At 34.5% G+C, this 21,276-nt stretch overlaps 1 protein-coding gene, 1 non-coding gene and 1 pseudogene across 2 annotated transcripts; 1 reads left to right on the top strand and 2 right to left on the bottom strand.

Moving 5' to 3' along the window:
• Positions 1 to 29: 29 nt before the first annotated feature.
• TRNAE-CUC (transfer RNA glutamic acid (anticodon CUC)) lies at positions 30 to 102 on the bottom strand. The gene has a single exon. It is a non-coding gene; the product is annotated as a tRNA-Glu (tRNA).
• A 131-nt stretch (positions 103 to 233) lies between these two features.
• Positions 234 to 2,011, top strand: LOC114733477 (60S ribosomal protein L37a-1-like; annotated as a pseudogene).
• A 926-nt stretch (positions 2,012 to 2,937) lies between these two features.
• LOC114733475 (casein kinase II subunit beta-1-like) lies at positions 2,938 to 6,121 on the bottom strand. The gene is made up of 5 exons (XM_028920942.1): positions 5,727 to 6,121; positions 4,735 to 4,953; positions 4,510 to 4,619; positions 4,259 to 4,424; positions 2,938 to 3,476 (listed from the first exon to the last, which is right to left on the bottom strand). The coding sequence occupies exons 1-5, from the start codon at positions 5,950 to 5,952 to the stop codon at positions 3,346 to 3,348; spliced, it is 852 nt and encodes a 283-aa protein (XP_028776775.1). The 5' UTR covers positions 5,953 to 6,121; the 3' UTR covers positions 2,938 to 3,345.
• Positions 6,122 to 21,276: the final 15,155 nt, after the last annotated feature.

The raw sequence follows: 21,276 nt of genomic DNA, 5'->3' as shown, positions 1-21,276 counted from the left end.
AATATCTTTTCAGGCAAAAATGAAAAAATTTCGTTTGCCGGGACTCGAACCCGGGTCTCTCGGGTGAGAGCCGAGTATCCTAACCAACTAGACTACAACGGAAGCGTTGGGATGGCGGCCCACTTGATAGATTTAGTTTTAAAAAATCTAGCATGATTCGAATAAATCGGATCCTCTACGTCACAAGAGCCACCGCCCGACCCGGCTATACCGCGGCCTAAAAGGGATTTCTAGGGTTTCACCACGTCTTTCTCTCCCCTTGTTGCAGCTTCCTTGCCTTCGTGCTTAGAGTGCCTACAAGCAACAAATCATGGTACTTTCTTTCCCATTGATTTACATATCCTTCGATATTTTACTTCCTTTTGTTTTCTGTGACTTGGGACTGTTAAGAGTTTTCTGTGTGATTATTCAAGCATCGTTAGATGTCATTTGTACATATGTCAATCTATTTATTCGAGTAACCCATTTTCGAGAAGCTAATTGAAGCCGTGTATAATTCTGGTACATTCAAAGTTGATAGATTAGTATGCGGAATGTATTGGGTATAAACTGTGGTTTACGTTAGCGCTCAGAAAGCGTGGAGCTTTGTGAAGCTAATTAAGTTGTCACTCCTCTGATTTACATGGAACTTACATTTTCCTGTCTTTTCTTCTCTCGTGTATCAAGCTTTAACTCTATATGTTCTTTTTGTTGTAGACGAAGAGAACCAAGAAGGCAGGCATTGTTGGAAAGTATGGTAAGCGTTTAGTAACTATGATATATTGAGGTCTGATTTGCTTAGTTTTATGTTTTGCCCATCGTTCCTACTCCTAAACTGGTAATTTAGTGTCTATAAAGATTCGATTAAACTGCTAGTTATGCGTGAACATGAATGATACCAGAATGATCTTATAACATATGGAGAACTCGTTTTTGACCTTGTGGGGGGAAAAGGAGGGAGTGTGAGCGGGGAACATGCGTGATCGTAACATGGGAAGTTCAGAACCAAGGGAAAAAAAAGGCGCCTTTGGCTTTCTATCCCTTCCCATTAGTTGAAAGGAAAAGGGGTAAGGCTATATGGCTCCATTGAAAAAAACGTGACAAATTATCCTCTGAAAAGCTATTATTGCTGACAGGTGAGCTTTTTGAAATGATTTCTCCAAGGCATTTGATATTCGTTCTTTGGCCATAGTTTGGAATGGTAATTCCTTATATCTGAATGTGTGGTTATGGGATCCTAAATAGATAAGATATGCCTGAGTGCCTGATCACCGTGGGAACTTTTTCCCTGTTTATGAATTATTATGTATCTACTTAGTACCATTGCAATTAGCATGAAAAGATTTGGAGAACACCTCTGTTTTCCTGGGACTGGTTACTGAAGCCATTTTGTTTATTTTCTTATATCAGGTACCAGGTATGGTGCTAGTCTTCGGAAGCAGATTAAGAAGATGGAAGTTAGTCAACATAGTAAATATTTCTGTGAGTTTTGTGGGAAGGTAGGTTTTCTGTGTTATTACACGATCTCTTTGTGAGGGGTTATTAGTAGCTTTGATATTTTGAATTCAACCCAAGAGAATCAACCGTTTATTATGAACCTATTTGTTGCAGTATGCTGTGAAGAGGAAAGCTGTTGGAATATGGGGCTGCAAGGATTGTGGTAAAGTGAAAGCAGGTGGTGCTTACACGTTGAAGTAAGTCCTTCAAATTTGGTTGCCCTGTTGTTATTTTTTTGCCTTTCAGCAGCCACTGACTTTGTTCTTTGCTGTTTGCCAGTACTGCGAGTGCTGTGACTGTGAGGAGTACCATTCGTAGGTGAGGGAACAAACCGAGGGTTGAGCTCTTGGTGCATGCTAGTTTATGAGCAATTAGACGAGAGAGAGAGATGGCTCATATTCAGAGCACTGTGTTTAGTGTTTGAGAATCATCAACTTTTGACTGAGATTCTAGTCTGATAATGCCATTTTAAATTAATTGTTTGGAACCCTGATTTCGAAAATCAACGCAGTATCTTTGTGTCTTTTATATTTTTTCTCAAAGATGCATGCCTTCATGTTTGCTTGTTGTAGTCATTAAGAAAAATCTTATGCACTTGGGAAGTTCCATGGTAAGCTTACTCCTGGCATGGTACCTCTCCTTATATATGGCCTTGACAGGTCTGAAAACCTCACTCTAAACCCAAAAGCATAGTGGTTGGAGGAAGAGTCAAGTATCAGGTGCTCAGCTGCATATCTAATAAATTGCAGTTGAATGATTTTTGCGATGCAATCCCAGATGGCCTATTGAATATCTTGCTTTATTTGCAATTTGTTACTTTGTCCTCGATTCGCATGATCGTCCTAGCCAAAGTGGGCATTCTACGTGCACCTAGAAGCTCAATTTAAGAGAAAGCTATTGCGCATTCAATGGCAAATACCGTTCATACTTTGTAATATAGCAATACGCGTACATGTTTATTCAAACAAATATATAATCAATCTAATTTATTCACCACTGACTAATCTGAAATATCATATTCTTTTATAGTTGACGCTGCAACCTTTTATATTTTTGGTGAAAAACTTTAAATTGTTTTTTAATAATAAATAAAGAATTAAATATCAATTGTTCCGAAATGAGGAAATTATTAGCAGACGGAATTTTATAGATGGAATTCCGATCTTTTACTTAGGACCCTCTGTCAAAATAACAACATTGCAAAGTTCAGCTCACAATAGCTTAGAATCTAAGGCAAAGCATTATTCCAAATTCTGCATTCCGCTTAAATGCTTCACATTTCGCATTTTAACGTAAACCAAACATGCATAAATTGAAATCACACATGCATCAGAACAGCGACAGATTCACAGGTTCACAAACCAGAGAACAAATTGACAATTCTGAGGTAGAGACGTATGGTGCGCACGTATTCTAATTACAAATGATCAACTAATGTTTATGTAGCGATGCTTCACAATATTGCATCTGAATCTGAATTTATAAAATAACCGAATTTGTTGAGGCCAATCCATCTAATTCAAAAGCTACATAAATGGTGAGCAAAAAGAAAAAAAGCAATAAAATAATATAAAAATATAGCAGGGGATTTGTAATCACAATCTTAAAACAGCAAGGAGAGAAGCTAATGGCAAAAATACATAAGCATCGAAAGAGCATTAAAGAATCTATGCACTTGAATTCGAAGCTGCAAGTGAGATCAAGCACTTGCTTGACTGACACGCCTGCATATTTCTTTACAACATGCTCGTCTAGTTTGGAACTGATGTGCAAACACTTATCATCTGCTGAACCTTGCAAAGAATATTACAAGATAGTTAAACAAGAAATGGGCACCTCTTTCGTTCAACCTTGACGGTAAGTAAGCTTTCATGGCTTGTGAATTTTAAAACCAAAAACTCTTGGAACATAGCTCTGTAATGGTTTCTGTGGCTTCAGTTGTCCGTACGTCATCATGAAGAGATGAGGAAACGTAGTCCCAAAATAAGCTCCATCAATGTCTAGATAGGCAGACTCAAGGAAAAGCGGAAGGTACATGACAATGATTCACTGCAAAACTTAACTGACAACTACATAGAATAAAAAGATGACGTGCGATCATCCCCAAAAATCATACAAGCTTCAATTAAATCCATTTGACAGAGGAAAGACAAACCACAAAAAAGATAAAAGAAATCTTCAAGAAATATGAAGGCAAAATGACAGCAGAAAAATTTGGTAATCTTCAGACTCAGCAAACAATTTTAAATGCCAGAGACACAAACTAAAAATCTGAACGGGTTGTCCAGAAAGCCTACCTGATATCTCAGAAATATTGGGAAGCCGATATCCTAAAGATATCCTAAAAATGTCTAACAGCTCATTATTTTAATATAACTGCGTCATAATCTAATATATGACTCAACTTAGTCTTGTGTACCTTTAACAATGCATCGAAGTAAAAGAAATCTTTTAAGAATCAGTGAACACAGACTCCTACCTCATACCACATATAAGGGGACAGTTTCTGATATGCATGCATGCTGCAGTAGTATATGCAGGCAAGATGTGGAATGACAAAAGATCGAAACCAGAATTGATAGATCCATACAGACCACATCCACAATGGGCAGGCCAAGGAACAGATCTCAAAAGCAAGAAAGAAGTGAGACCCATGAAAGAAGAAAAATTAAATTCCAATAGAGACACATGAAAGAAGAAAAATCAAGTTCCAAGAGATATGCTGATATATTGGTGCTCCAGATGAAACATTGAAATTGCTCAACAATATGTATAAGGATACTGCCTTGATATTTAGACCGAGGGTAGTAAATATCTTCGCACCGAGGGCAATATATTTTCACAGTACTTGACCTGGGAATGTCTGACTGACCAACTGGAAGGCAGGGTTGTCCAGAGCAGTAAACTCTTGGGCATCTACCAAAATCATAGTTCTTGTACTTGTCCAGCTGCAAAATTTTAAACTTCATCATCAGTCAAAAGTTTGTGGACATTAAAGCATAAAAGCAAGGATAAATGAGAGCAAAATCTGACCATAGCAGCCATTCCTTTGCTTGTCAAGATGTATCGGGCATGAATCAGACCATATAGCATCTCTGCTGCCGATTCAATTAATTCATTTTGTTCCTCTGAGAACATGTCACCTACACATTGCAAACAATGAACAGTGGCCATTATCAAATGCTAAGTTAAGAAGGAGCAAATAGGTGATCAGAGCTACACAAAAGGAACATGAGGAAAATATGCAGACAAGCTTACCGTGGGACGATTCAACATCCAGAATTAAATCAAGTGCATAATCATAGTAAGGTACTTGACTGCTTAATCCGCAGAGGTTGAAGTCATCTTGGATGTAATCATCATCGACCTCACAAAAGAATTCATTTCCTCTCAGATTGCAGAACCATGAAATCCAAGATGTGTCATCTCCGTCAGAACCACTAACATCTGACTCTTCACTGTCTGTTTCAGATTCCTCTACAGCCAAGCATATAAAATTAAGATCAGCTCATTAATACCAGCCCAAGCAACAGCCCAAGCCACGGCGGAAAAAACAAATGCCAGTCTGTCTTTTATCTCCTTCGCTATCATCTTTATGTCTTTCTAACAGATCCGACAGTGGAATATACCAATGTTTTAAGAGCTCAGAATCTGTTAGAGAAGGAAATGGGCTGAAAAGGCAGTAACAACGAAGGAAATGGGCTGAAAAGACAGTAGCGATGACATAACAAATAGAACATGACCGTGAAGAGGTGATTAAAAAGAAACAATTTCCACGAGAATACAGTTAAGTGAATGGGAAGGTGACAAACTGAAACATTTTCCTCTTGACCATCCGTGATTTGCCTTATAAAAGAACTAAGTAGCGCAGTAGTGACAGCAGTTATTCCTCTGACTTACCAATACCGTTCTGTTGTCTGCATTTTAATTAATTCAACACGAGTTTTTACAGTCAATCATGAAATCCAATAAGAGAAACTTTTCTAATTTTAGTAAGCTTAGCCCTCCCTTTCCCCTTCACTTTACCCAAGGTAACAAAGGAAAGAAAATTAGGTAAACATAACTATTAATTAGTTGACAAAACAGACATTTTTCCAACGGCATTTTATGGCCTCGTCTTACTAAACACAGGTATTTACAATGGAAAATAGATCAGGCCCTATAAGGAACAAAAACGCACGAACAAAATGTTGAAATTTCTGCAGTTTCGTTCGATATATGCACAGAAGAAAGAAGTATTCGGTCCTAACCATCTGAAGCGTTGGTATTTTTGGAGACGGGAGCACGCGGGCCCCTGTGATCATGGGGTGGCTTGCCGGTCAGCACAGATTGTGCCGACCTATCCTTGCCGTTGATGGTTCTAGATGTCGACGGCGAGGATCGCTCAAGCTGCTTGTCCAGGACGTCATTGATTCGCTTCCGATCAACGGAACCCACTTCCGATTTCGATCCAACTGCTCCTCGATCTCTGTACATGCCTCCGTCCTCCTCACCCTTTAACTCAAAGATTCAACGAAATGTCAGCCAATCATAGCGAGCCTGAGAATCGAGAAAGAGACCCTTCGGCCTTGACCTTCGCAGCTAGGGTTTTTAATGCACTTGTAAGTTTCAGGGGACGATATTAAGAGAAGAGCCCATCTCTCGATACGTCTTCTGAAAAAATTGTAATTGTAAATTGAAATTAAAAAGCTACAAAAAATCTAAAGGAAAAAAATTAAGGGAAAATTACAACACAAGACCCTAAAATAAACAAAATAGCCAAATAGGTACCTGAATAAGTTAAATTGCTGGGAGGGATTGAGTCTTAAATTGCAATTAGTAAATCATGCCTAAAAGACTAAAATGCTCCTCTGTTATTGAAAACAATTTAAGAAGGAAGACATAAAAATTCATGGCAGGGGCAAGAAGAGACAACGTGTTTTGCAATTTCCAAGCTTAGGAATCGACTGGGTAATGTTTCTAACTATACTCTCCTTCTATTCTTCCATTTGAGACCAAGCAATATGATAATGTTCTTCAATTTTGTGAGTTTCATTGTCAATCATTGAGTGTTATACTTTGAGAGGGAGTGAGGGGTGAAGTTAATGACGGAAGATGTTAATTGGAGGAGGTTGTGGTTAACTTAAAGTGATATATTTTTGTTTTTAAAATCTAATTGCTCATGTATAATTTCTGTGGGTCTGGTTATGATGGAGAGGGGTTACAAGGTGAGGAATGATGAAGTGTGAGAGGAAAATGGAAGGAGGTAGTAGTTGTTAATTCGTGTATGAAGTTTTAGGGGCTGTAGTGGAGGAAGTGAATCAGAATGTTATCATTTTGAATGCTGAAGTTATAAAATTCTAATGTCAACTTGGTAATCGAAGAGGATGTTAGTTTTAATTTTCCTATGTAAATGATTGAGCTAATGGAATAAAATTATATTGAATTCAAACCTGATTTCCCTATCTTTTGCTGGTAGCTTCATAGTATTTTTCAAACATGATTTTCTAGCAATCTTTCAAATTCAAATGGCTAATTGCAGAATTTGATTGCTGTTAAAGCACCTCTAGTTTTTTGTTATTTGATTCACTATTGTTGTAATTTCGCCTAATAGTGTTGTAACTGCAGAATTGTTATTATGATGACAACAACATGACATGAAGATCTGGAAATGTTGGTCTTTTGTTTATAGATAGAACAATGTCAACATTTTGTATTTATTGGTTCTAAATGGTAACAAGGTAGATCTATTGAATATTCTGAAGTTAATAAGAAACCCAGTGTGAAACTTGTAATTTCGCTTATTAAACTTGTTATTTGGTTTACTTCTCTTGTCATTTGGCTTACTACTCTTGTCACTTGGTATTAAAATGTTGTTAACACCCATAAGCTGTTCCTGACTTATCCAAGGAAATGTGCCAGAGAAAATCAAGGGATTATGAGTTGATTCTATTTTGAATTATTTCCTGTTACTTTCAGTTGAAAAATAAGTAGCATTATCCACTCAAGTAGGATTAGATTTTATCCTTTTGTTACCATTAATTTCCAAACATTGTTTAATTATTTTACATACGTAATTCAGCTATAAATAAGCCATTGGCCACATGAATAGATCATTAAATATTACAGAGTGTTTTTCCTAAGTTGGAGATTCTTGATTGGTCTATTAGTGAGCATTATGAGATTCTTATGGCGTTTTCTAATATAAGCTTTCCTTTTTTTCTCTTCAGATCCTTTACTTCAGATTTGAGTCATTAACAAATGTGGAAATAATGTCAACTTTTTATGAAACTTAATTTCATGAGAAACTTAACCACAGAATTGTTATTTTGCTTATTACTCTTATTATTTGGCTTACCACTCTTGTTATTTGGCAGTGATATGTGAAAATAATGATAACTTTTCATAAAATTTAATTTCATCAGAAACCCAGTAACGGGCTTGTAATTTTGCTTACCAAACTTGTTATTTAGCTTACTGCTCTTGTCATTTGGCAATGAAATTTGAAGATAATGACAATTTTCATGAAACTTAATTTCATGACAGAATTGTCATTTCGCTTACCACTCTTATCATTTAGCTTACCGCTCTTGTTATTTAGTAGTGAAATGTAGAAATAATGACACCTTTTCACGAAAGTACCATATGTTAATTTCTACTAAAGTTAATGTGAATAGCTTTTTAATAGTTGTTATTTGTCATACAGACTTGTTATTTCCCATACTAAACTTCTTATTCACAATTAAATTGTGAAAATAACGTCAATTCCTACTAAAACTTAAGTTAATGTGAATAGCTTTTCAGCACTTGTTATTTTTCATGCCAGACTTGTCATTCGCAGTTAAATTGTGAATATAATGTCAAATTATGTTAAAACTAAGTTAATGCAAAATTGTTGATTCCTATATTAGACTTGTCATTCGGGACAAAATTGTGAAAATAATGCCAATTGTAGCTAAAACTTAAGTTAATGTGAATAACTTTTCAACACTTATTATTTCTCATACTAAACTTATCATTCGCAACTAAATTGTGAAAATAATATCAATTTTTGCTAAAACTCAAGTTAATGTGAATAACTTTTCAACAGTTCCCCATATTAGACTTGTTATTTTCCATTCTAGACTTGTTATTGACAGTGATTTAACTAATGTAATTCTACTTGATTATCTTTGTATTAGTAGTAATTCTAGTTCTTAGATGTTCAATTACTTTTTCAGCATGCATAGTTACTCTGTTTCTGCTATATACAATAGTAGTTTTTGATCTGAGCTGTGATAAGCATGAAGTTGGTCTTTCAAGCTTGAGTGGAAGTTTTGTTCTATAAGTCATAGATATATTATATCAGCATGAGATGAGATTGTGAAATAAGGAGAGATTGTGGAGAATGAGAGCCTTTATATGAAGAGTATTATATTCGCTTTACATGTTTTTGCAGAAAATTAAATATGAAAGCTCCACGGTTAATATGTTTTATTTCCCTTATTGCAAATCAATGGATTGGGAAAAACATGGAAGAAAATTATGGTTCTGGAGCAAGTAGCCAATCAATCTTCTGGATTGCATTAATGGTGGCTTAATAGGTTCACGGGTGGAGAAGGAGAAGGAAGACAAAGGAGAGTAGAAGAAAGAAAGAGAAGGAAGAAGAGAGGGGGAAAGAGAGGAAGTCAGAAGAGTAGAAAGAAAGAAGAGCCTTTTGGTCTTTTAAACTTGATTTGATAATTGCAATTTAAAACCCGTTCTCTCCAAATAATTTTCTTTATTCAAGGGTTTATTTTGTTGTTTTTCTATTTTAAGGGTCTTTCAATGCCATTTTCCCAAAGTTTAATCACAATCACTATATTCTACACCTTTTCTAATTTGATCCCTAAAATAACCCAAAAAAAAACTTTTAAATCACCAAAATCACAAATAATACACCTAAATAAGCTAAATTGTTTGGGGAAAGCTGGTCTCAAATTGAAATTAAAATGTTTAAGAAAAGATCAAAATGCCCTTTTCCTTCTCATATCTTCTTCCTTCCAAAATATAATCCCCATATGCTTCCATCACTTCTTCTATTTTTCATTTTGGTCTTATGGCCAAGGATACACCATCGTTGCTACCATCTCGTCTTCTCCCTTCAACCACATCCATCTCAAAAGGACATAGAAGCATTGCTAGCACATCACAGATGGTTTTGATTCTAGTAGTGATTCGGATGTCGGTAGACTAACAAGGAAAGAAATCTAGAAAGAAGAAGCGCAAAAGAAATGTTTCTTCAAGAGGGAAGATTGATGTGGAGAGGATGACTCATAGAGAGGTATTATTTTTTTCTTTACATCCTGATTCATCTTTCCTCTATTTATTCTTTAGCCTTCTTTCATCCACTTTTTTATGGGGTTAGCTATAAGTAATGGATTGGTTTCTTTGCTATTTCTGTTTCTATATTGTGTGGGTTTTGGATTTGATAATCTTACCATGGCATGTCAATTTAATATCTAAGGGACCTGTGGCTTTGCTAAAGAGCAAATAACAATAAGAAAGAAAGCCCTTTCAATAATAGAGGAAGTTTTTTAGAGACATGGTGCCGCAACCTTGGATATTATATGTTGATTCGATACTAGTATTATAACTTCCCCCCTCACATTTAGTGATAAGAATGAAAAATTTTGCCCATGGACTGATGATTTGTTAGTAGATCAAAATATTACCAATAGGTGTGTCAAGTTCGAACAAGTTGAGATGTTTGCATTTGTCAAGAGAAAGAACATTACAAGTTTGCATCTGTCAAGTTTGAAAAGATCTGTCAAGAGAAGTTAATTATATTCACCAAAGTTAAGTTGTTATTTTCAGTACTTAATTTGTTATTTCTAGCTGTGGAGTTGTTATTTACAAAACTTATGAACTTATTATTTCTAACAGTTACCTTGCTATTTGTAGAAGTGAATTTGTCATTTTCAAGTGCAAAGTTATTTTAAATACCTAAATTGTCATTTCATTTATCGTACTTAATTTGCAAGAGCTAACAAGGATGAAAGACCAAAAGAAGGAGGAAATCACCATAGATAATTTCAAAAGGGAAATGGAGATAAATTGTACATACTATCGCTGTATTTAAGATAGGTTTAATATTTTTTACTTTGTTGATGAGTGATCACTGTTATAAATTATTAATGATAATTATGTATTACTGAAATGACATTTGAATTTGATATTATTAAATATCTTAGTTTGAATTGCCATTATTTTAAATTTCACTACCAAATGATAAAAGCAGTAAGCCAAATGATAAGAATGGTAAGCCAATGACAAGAGTGGTAAGCAAAATAATAATTATTTGATTAGGTTTCTCAAGAAATTAAGTTTTATGAAAATTTGCTATTATTTTCACATTTCACTATTAAATGACAAGAGTGGTAAATCAAATGACAAAAGTAGTAAGTGAAACAATAATTTTATGATTGGATTTCTCATGAAATTAAGTTTAATAGAAAGTTGCTATTATTTTCACATTTTAGTGCCAAATGATAAGAGCGGTAAGCCAAATGACAAAAGTGTCAAATTACAAGTTAGGCAAGTGAAATTACAAGCATGTGATTGGGTTTCTGATGAAATTAAGTTTTATGAAAAGTTATCATTATTTTCACATTTTACTGCCAAATGAATAATAAGCCAAATGACAAGAGTAGTAAGCCAAATGATAAGAGTGGTAAACAAAATAATAATTCTGTGATTAGGTTTCTCATGAAATTAAGCTTTATAGAAAGTTATCATTATTTTTACATTTGACTACCAAATAACAAGAACAGTAAGCCAAATGACAAAAGTAGCAAGTCAAATTACAAGTTTTGTAAGGGAAATTACAAACTTGTGATTGCGTTTATAAAGAAATTAATTTTTGTGAAAAGTTGTCATTATTTTCACATTTCACTACTAAATGACAAAAGTGATAAGCCAAATGACAGGCATGTTAAGCAAAATAACAATTCTGTGATAGAGTTTCTCATGAAATTAAGTTTTATAAAAAGTTACCATTATTTATGTGTTTTATTGCCAAATGATAAGAGTGGTAAGCTAAATGACAAGAGTGGTAAGCCAAATAATAATTTTGTGATTGGGTTTCCTATGAAATTAAGTTTTATAAAAAGTTTCTATTATGTTTATATTTCATTACCAAATGACAAGAGCGGCAAGCCAAATGACGAGAGTGGTAAGTTAAATAATAAGTTTGGTAAGCAAAATTACAAGCTTGTGATTAGATTTCTTACTAACTTTAGAACATTAAATAGATCCCTATTATTACTACTTAGAACTGATAAATACAAAATGTTAACATTGTTTTGTCTATAAATAAAAGACCAACATTTCTAGATCATTATGTCATGCTACTGCCATCATAATAACAAGTCTACATTTATAACACTATTAAGCGAAATTACAACAATGGTAAGCCAGATAATAAAAAGCCAGATGTGTTTTGATAGCAAATAGGTTTTGCAATTAGCCATTTGAATTTGAAGGACTGGTAGAAAATAAGGTTTGAAAAATGCTATAAACTACTAGCAAAAGATAACATGCTTTTCGCCATTGATTACTGATCCATTGGGGGTAGTGCGGTAACTCCATAATTGCCTATTCAATGTTCATAATGTCACATGAAGGTCATAGAAGTAGAGGAAGTCAATTCAAGAGAAAATACAAGGGAGATTGCCATGGTAATTCTCTCCCTCTACGATAGTGTCTGATGGTAAATAGGGATGAGTGCTCTATATTTCCTGTCCTGGAGTGTTCTCAAATTACTAGGGATTTGGCATGGATGAAACATAAAGTAGGGTGTGGGGTGGGAATAAGGAAGTGGGGTAGGGGAAGATGGGGGTGGGGTGTGGGTATGAGGAATGTGGGTTGTGAGAGAAGGAGAAGGAAAAGGAAGGAGATGAAGAGGAAAGAGAATGAGGAAGAGAGAGACATGAAGAGAAGGAGGAAGGAAGAGAAGTAAGAAAAGAAGAAAGCGGGCATTTTAGTCTTTTAGATGTGATTTGCTAATTGCAATTTAATTCTCAGTTTTCCTAAGCAATTAAACTTATTCAGGTGTGTATTTCACTATTTTGCTAATTCAGGGTCTTTTATTGTGATTTTTTCTATTATAAAAATTTTTCATAGCACTCTTGGTAATTGTCATAGTTGACCTTTAAGAAGCTAATCCTCCAACTTTTTTTTTTTATTATACACGATTTAATCCCCCAATTTTACTAATTAGAATTTTCGCATTATGCTTGTAAAAAAGAGTTTTCACATAAGATATATTTATATAAAGAGTTTTTTCATACAAGTACTGTAATGTGTCTTTCTATAAAAGTTTGGTAACTATATATGTAAGGGTATGATCAGCAATTTGACAGCAAAAACAATAAGAAATCCAATATAAAGTATTATTTCAAGTGCCACAGGATATGACTAATTAGCTAATGTTTCAAAATTTAATGTTGGTTTATTCAAATTATATAAACCGATACCAAGAACTCTTGTTGATAAAAAAATAGAACTTCCTTCAGTATACAAAATAAACTTTGAATACTTTCTTTAGCTAGAATAAATTGCCATTTTTCTTTTTATCTATTATGGAAAATGGAAACAAATGTTACTTCAAAAATTCACTCGATAATTTATGAATTTCTTAATAATATGAAATGATAATATAAGGGGTGCTCACAGGACGGGACAAGACCAAGACAAGCTAATCCCAATGAATAGGGATGGGACGGATTTTTTGTCCTATGTCTCATTCTGTCCTAAAGGCGTCCCGATCTTAATGAACGGAAAGAGGAACCAATTTCACTTTATACCCAAATGAAAAGATCGAAGGCCAGAAACTTAATAAAAATATCAGAGATTACCAACCAAGAAGATGGATGTAAACTTACAAAAAGGAGGAAAAAAAATCAAAGCAAGCATTAATGGGTATATTCAAATAGACAAAATGAAACCACAAAATGGGAAATCAAATCTTTGAAGTTTAGAGTATATAGGTAGCGGCAAAAGCCAACAGGCCAACACAAGAATGCGAAGCTGAGAGCAATAAGCAAGATTAGAGAGGAAACTCAAAAATTGGGTCTAAGGTCTATATGCAATCGTTGAGGACTAAGATTACGAGCTGCTGTTAGTCTCTAGAATTTCATGTCATTTCAACACTTTTTCTTTAAGTTTTATGCATACTTGGTTGTATTTATTCATATTTTGGCATTTATCCTTGTTATTTTTGAGCTTACAAAGTTTTTCACTTTTGCAATGTTATTTTGGTCTAAGAATTAAAGTGTCAAGCCACTTGGAAGTACTTCGAAAGGAATTAAAGATCAAGGTTTCTTAAAAATTATATTATGGTGATCAAAGAAGAATAAATAGAGGACAAATCATAGGTAAAACTCCTCATTTGATCTAGAAATACAAAACTTTTCAGAGGCAAAATGATTTGCGACACACTTTGACCTGGCTGCAGCCCAACAGAAACATAGGAAAACTTAGCCGCAGTGTAATTGTTGACAGCAAAACGCACAGCTCAATTAAGCTCGAAAATTTTAGGTTTTAAGAGCCCAAACTCGACCTTGGCTGTCATTCTTCAGTTCTGGGTGGTTCTTGGGAGTCTTTAGCTGTGCTAAGGCTCTGTTTGGATAGCACCCCAAACCATGGTTTGGGGAAAATGCTACCCAAACAGCCTCTCCAAAAACCAAAACCATGGTTTTGGGTCAAAACTATGGTTTTGACTCCAAAACCATGGTTTTGGAAAAAACAAAATTTTTTTGCTTTTGGAGAAAAAAGGGAGAGTGTGAGAGCCTATATAATATGTATCTTGTTATTTTTTTTATAAATATATTTTTTTATAAATATATTTAATCTTATATTTTATAAATATATATAGACATTAATTATTTATTAATTATATTATCTTATGTATTATTAATTATGTTGGTAAAAACATATTATTAACAATTTTATTTCTTCAAATTAAAATATATCATAAATCTATTTTTTCTGTAATTATCATATTAACTTATGTCTTTTTTTAGTAATTTGTATATATAAAAAGTGCTTCTGATAACAACTATCCAAACACTCTCACTTCTCAGAATCACTTTTTTACAAAATCTATTTTTCACAGAATCTATTTTTTCCAGAATCTATTCTCCAGAATCACTTTTCCAAACCACGGTTTGGTTTCATCCAAACACACCCTAAGACTTGCTTCTTAGAGGAGATTGAGCTAAGAGTTGGAGCTTTGAAGAGATTTGGGCTTCTTTTCTTGGTTTTTCCTCTCTATCTTGCTTTCTCTACTCTTGTTTCATGTTTGTGCTAATATAGATATATATTCTCTTGGATTTTTTGAGTATGTGTGGCAAAATACTTTGATTCTAGGATTATTTTGAACTCTTTTATAGATTAATTACTCATTTCCCTATATATTTGTGATTAATGATATGATTGTGTTAATTTTACTCTATGTTTAAACTTCTTGTTGATTGGCCACCAATGAGATTGTTGGGTTCACTTGATTGATGCTTTAGAGGGCTAGGTTGAGTGTAAGACTTGAGTTTAATCGTGTGAGAACTTGAAATTCTCAAGTTGGATGGATGGTTTTGTTAATGAGATAAAGATATACTTATTAACCTCACATAGTCACATAAGGTTTGCAATTAAAATTGGGCTTAATTAATTAATTAAGAGATTAAGGAATTAATTAAGCTAAACACCTATTTGGAGACTTGAGAGAGCACTTACAGGTAATTTTGTATTCTTGGCTAACATAATCTATAATTAAGAAGCAAATATAATGGGGATTTAATTCGGTGCTTTTGAAATATAAGGGGGATAAATAATCTTAGGTCTCTTTGAATCATTGGGATTGAATAATCACTTTTTCTTTTTATTAATTTTTAATTTTATAAATAATTGATATTTGTATTACTCAAATTAAGCAAAAGTGTGATAATCAATATTTGATTGGGTTTCGAAACCAAATCCTCATGGGAACAATACTCTACTTATCACTTTATTACTTGTGACGACCCATGTACTTGCAGTGTGAACAGCTACCAACTACCAATCATTGTCATCTTAAAGAGCAAGAGCCCAGAGTTGAGAGTGATAAGTATTGACTGATTAAGAAGGAAAGCTTGGTAAGTAGTTGAGCATGATAAGGATTAAGAAGGAGGTTGGGGCATTTGCTAAGAGGAGGCAAGAGCAATGATGATTTTAATGGATCTGATAAACTTTACTCATTTACCTTTGTTTTCAAAAATTTAAAAATGGCTTCATTTATAATAAATTTTTGGGTCTAAAAAAAGAGTTTGATATGGGCCTCTTAATCAGCATATAATTATTGATATGATAAGATAATAAAATATTTTAATATATATAATATCTAGTCCCTTTTTTCATCTTGTTCCAATACTGTCCCATCCCAAATTTTTTGGGGACAGGATGGTCTTGTCCCGATATGGTTAGGATCGAGACAAAACAATTTGAACACCACTAGACAATAGTTAAGAGAATTTGAGTGAACATAATTCTTACTCCCTCCTGTTCTTTTTATAAGAGATTGAAATTTGAATTACTTTGATTCTTTTTATAAGATCTCATTTGTGGTTGCATGAACATTTAATGTGTTTTACTATTTTTGCCCCTAATTACTCATACATATTGCATTAATTAAAAGGTTGGCATACTACATTCTCTTTCACATTTTCTCTCTCTTACATGCCCCTTATAAATAAGAATATGCTTTAAAAATTTTATTTCTTACATATTTATTACTTTTAAGTCATTTTAATTGCTTTTTAAAATCACATAATTTAGTTATCAAGCACTTATAAAAAGGACCAGAGGGATATATCATAATTTAAAAAAAAAAGAAAAAAAAATTAAAACCCAAATATGAATCAATTTATATTTTTCTTTGTTTTCGCATATCTTAAGATATGAAAAAGTAACAAATATTAAAATATCATCTGGCCAAAAAAATCAAATAATAAAATTCAAACAGTAGTAGGAGATGTAAGGATCAAGACACGTAATAATTTTTTATTTTCTTAATAATCATATTAAGTAGAAGATATTCTAACTATTTGCATCAAGCTCAAACTTCCTTCTTGCATATATGCTCCTCTACTCAACATCGCTTATCAAATACGTATATATATCATATTTTCATGTTTTAAATGTGTGCATACAACCCTTATAAATTTCAAACATAATGTATGTGCATCTAAAGTTAAGTATAACTTCAATGTCTACATTCAATACCATGAATAGCCTTGTAAATCCATCCACTTTTATCACTTACATTATTCACTTGTTATCTAATTAAATTCAACCACTATTAAGTACTACCAACTCCTTCGACTTACATTTATAACCATAATCTAACTATTAAAAGAAAGTCTTTGAATCGCAAAGCTTCGAGCTCTCATGTACAAACACTATAATAGTTAAAGTGTGAGTTTGACCATGAATCCAAATGATGTCAACCTCCAAAATCAACCACCTAACCAGGCTCTCGAACAAAGGTTTCTTGAGAACCCTAGGCTTATTTTGATTATCACCGTGATAGTTAGGGATGGGAAACAAGTTGTGAGTAGCCCTATGAAGAATCAAGAAGATGTAGGTAAACAAACGAATGATACTCCGCTGGTCCTTAATATAAGATCCAATTATTGAGTTAGTTTTAATCCTAAATATAAGACTCATTTCTCATATTGATCAATTTTCTCTAAATTATCCTTATGGATACTCCCTCAACCATAATCAAGTAAAAGAGTAAAAGGGGTATTAAGAAAAATAATTATGGTATTTTAGGAAAAACATGTCACATTTCTTATAATTAACTAACTTACCTAACTTCCTTAATCTAATCAAATTAGTTAAATGGGTATTATATTAAGGACCAGAGGAGTAACAAAGGAAAGATGTATCACACAGAGGGGAACTTTACAGGAGAAGTATCACTGGCCCCACATGAAGAAGACTGGATGCAAGACACAGAAGTGCCTTTGACCGAGACCCTACCAGCAGCCTTATCATATAGGGAGGCACTCAAGCCAAAATCAACCAGAGAGAGGGTGTGTTTGGGATAGCGGTGGCAAAAGAAACTTTTTTCCAATCTGACTTTTACAGAAGTCAGATTGAGTAAAAGCAGCTTCTTTGAGCTTATTGCATAAGTTCATTTCAGTGGCAGAAATCAGATGCACAAAACATGGATCTAAACATCATTTTTCAACCTACCTGTTACTTTTCCAGTTGGGATGCACATTTGGGCCTCCAAACGTGATCCCAAACACGCCCAGAAGGAATAAGAGACAAGACCAAAGGAAGATGAGGTGCAGGATGGAAATCTTCTTTTTAATGATGACTCTAAACTGTTAAAAGGAGTCAAAGTCACTAAAACTTTTATAGGTCAGCAAATTGAGTTCTCTAAAGAAGAAAGGGGGAGATTGGAAAAATGATGGGAGTACTCACTGATCATCAAACTCTTGGGCAATACAGTTTGTTTCACACCATTTAGAAGAAAAGTGCAAACTATGTGGGGCAAGTTAGGGAACGTGGATATGTCTGATATTGGCAATGGTTTTATGATAGCAACATTCCAAGAGATTGATGATTACTTTTTTGTACTTAGGGGTGGACCTTGGCTTATCTAGAACCAATACCTAATAGTGCAAAAGTGGAAAAAAAAATTTAGGCCTTAGGCTGAAAGGATAAACAAGGTTGCAATATGGGTGAGATTACCAGGCTTACTAGGAGACTATTGTGATAAAAAATTCTTCTTTCATATGGGAAACAAAATAGAGAAAGCCATTAAGGTTGATGAAATGACCTTCCTTTTTGCACGTACTGTATATGCTTGAATGTGTGTCAAAATTGACCTCAATGTTCCTCTGCTACCATTTTACATGGTGGATGGGAATATTTTGAAGATAGAATACGAGGGCTTATAGTCAATTTGCTTTTCTTGTGGCAAATTTGGGCACATGGCAGAACAATGTCCGTTAAAACGAGTGCAGGAGAACAAAATATCAGTAGATGATAGCTCAAGACTTGAGATATGGTAGAAAGTTTAACATAAGAGAAGGAAAATTAGGGAAAGAATAACAAAAAGATGGTAAAGGGGAGAAAAAATTGGGTACCCCAAGATTTGATGTACTAGAGATTGAAGAACCTAGCAAAATGGCGGCAAAAACTAAGATAGTTATTAGAACACCTTTGAAAGAGATCTCGAATGTTTCTATGAATGAGGAAGAAAAGCAAGTTGGACTTGAGAAGACGCGAAAGAAAAGCAATTGGACTTGAGTAGAGGTGATAGAAGCAAAAAGGATCTGATGTGACCTTGAAAGCAAACAAGTCACCAATCAAGGTAGGTATGAAGGCGAAAAAGGAAAAGCAAGAAGCATTATAGAAGAGAAAGTGATGGCTCCGGATGCTAAGAAGCTGCAAATGAAAGATAGAAATGAGGTAGGTCAACAAGTGGGCCTATTAGAGAAAGAAATAGAGCCTAAGGTGATCTGATTATGGGCCCCAAAAAGAGTGCAAGAAGTAGGCAACATAAGACTAATAAATAGACGTGGAGGAGAAGTGCGAAGATATTCAGGTGTGTCGATGTGTGAGCTTGGAGAAATGAGTTTCATGAAGCAATTATGTGGGTTGGACCAAGAACTCAATCTGATCATCACCCAATCTTCATTTTCCTTTCGGAATCACAGAAAAGGAATAGAAGACACCCACGTAGGTTAGAAGCTGCGTGGCTGAAGGATAATGACTTGAAGAGAATGTTAAAAGCAAGTTGGATAGGGACAAAAGAGGTGTGGCATGAACTTGCAGACCTAGAACCAAAACTGCTAACCTGGAGCTAGAATGTTTTTAGGCATATTGCGAAAAGGAAAAAGGAACTAAGTTGAAGAATTGAAGGAATCTAAAGGACAAACCAATACAGGGTGAGTCATCATCTTGAAGATCTTGAAAAACAACTATCTACTGAGCTAATAGAGGTTCTTGATCAAGAGGAAGTACTTTGGTACCAAAAATCCAGAAGGAAATGGTTGAATGACGGCAACAGAAACACGTCTTTCTACCAGACCAAAACAACAATACAAAGAAGAAGAAACAGGGTACATATGTTAAAGATGAGTCTGATCAATGGATTAGGGGGGATGAAAATGTTGGCTGCCTCATAAATAATTTCTTTTAGAAGCTTTTTCAAGAAGAGGAACCTAATAGAGGTTGGGTAACTACTAGTCATTCCTAACTGTCAATCTCTCAAGAGAAATGGAAAGGGTTTGTAGATGATATTACTCCTAAAGAAATAAAGCATGCACTTTCCTCCATTGGTAGTTTGAAAGCACCAAGAGCATATGGCTTTCTTGCTATGTTCTTCCAAAGGAATTGGGATGTGGTGGGAGAAAGCATCACCAAATATGTCACAGAAATGTGGCATGACCTGGAGAAAATTAAAGAGGTTAACAATACTCTAATAATGCTTATCCCAAAGGTTGACTCATCGGAGAAAGTGAACCAACTAAGACTAATTTCATTGTCCAATGTTACTTAAAGTGTTTGTCAAAGATCATTATGCAAGGTGGAGGTCTATCATTGCAAATCTTGTCTCGTCATTCTAGGTCAGTTTCATGCTAGGTTAGAACATACATGATAATATCATAGTTGTAAATGAGATGATACATTCTATGAGAAACAAGAAGGGCAAAAAATGTTACATGGCCAATTAAAGTGGATTTGGAGAAGGTTTATGACAGAAAGTGCTCAAAGAAATCCAATGTTCGACAGAAATGATTTGTAGATTAATGAATTGTATTGACACTCCTACCACCATGATCCTTTGGAATTGGAATAGAGAAAAGCTTGAACAATTCAAATGTTATCAGGGGCAATGACAAGGGGATCACATCTCTCCCTATCTTTTTTGTACTTAGAATGGAAAAACTCACACACGTGATATTAGATAGAGTGAGAGAGAAATGGTGGAGAGGCTCCATTATATCCCATATGATGTTTGTTGATGATCTTGTTCCTTTTGCATAAGCTGATTCTCAACAGATTGAATTAATTCTCAAGTATATACAGGAATTTGGTGATATGTCAGGACATAAGATCAGTGAGGACCCAAATCTTCTTTTCACCCAATGTCAACAATCAAACCAGGAGGAGTACATGTAATAGAAGTGGCTTCAAACAAATGGATGACCTCAGGAGATATCTTGGAGCAACCATTTCAGGGGTGTTTGGATTGCTCAATAATCACTTTTAAAAAGCACTTTTATGTAAATCGAGACAAACTCTTTCACATATTTACTTTGTACACCGTAAAAGTATTATTAAAACCATGGTTTTTTTTATCCAAACACCTCCAAATTTATCACCAAAAAAGAGGGGAAAAAAAGTACAGGACTGTGGTGAAAAGAGTGAAAAAGAGAATAGCCAGGTGGCAAGCTTTGAGCCTTTCACTAGCAGGACGAATGACACTTGTTAAATTGGTCACTAGTTTGATGGCTCTCTACCCAATGCAGCTTTATAGGTGGCCACAAGGAATAGTTGAAGATATCCAAAAAGAGCAGAGGAGGTTCATTTGGGGAGAACAACATAGTGCTAAACAAAGACATGCGGTTAGCTAAAAAGGAATGTACAGAACTAAAGAGGCATTGGGTATAGGACTTAAGGAGTTTGATGAGTGATGCACGATTACCCAAGCTCCTGTGGAGAATGAAAATAATCCTGACGAGCTTTGGGTCCATGTTCTTAGGGGAAAATATGGTAGAAACAATGCTCAAAGAGAGAAACCAG

This window comes from Neltuma alba, unplaced genomic scaffold, assembly GCF_004799145.2.
Source record: "Neltuma alba isolate B1F8T4 unplaced genomic scaffold, ASM479914v2 tig00013003_pilon, whole genome shotgun sequence".
In the NCBI taxonomy this organism is placed as follows: Eukaryota; Viridiplantae; Streptophyta; class Magnoliopsida; order Fabales; family Fabaceae; genus Neltuma; species Neltuma alba.
This window is presented reverse-complemented; position numbering and strand designations above follow the sequence as displayed.

Excerpts from the sequence above, each read along its gene's own strand:
- LOC114733475 (XM_028920942.1), bottom strand. The coding sequence starts at position 5,952 with ATGTACAGAGATCGAGGAGCAGTTGGATCGAAATCGGAAGTGGGTTCC. Across the intron at positions 4,954-5,726 it reads AAATACCAACGCTTCAGATG|AGGAATCTGAAACAGACAGT; the intron begins GTTAGGACCGAA and ends GCTTGGCTGTAG. Across the intron at positions 4,425-4,509 it reads GCAAAGGAATGGCTGCTATG|CTGGACAAGTACAAGAACTA; the intron begins GTCAGATTTTGC and ends AAAATTTTGCAG.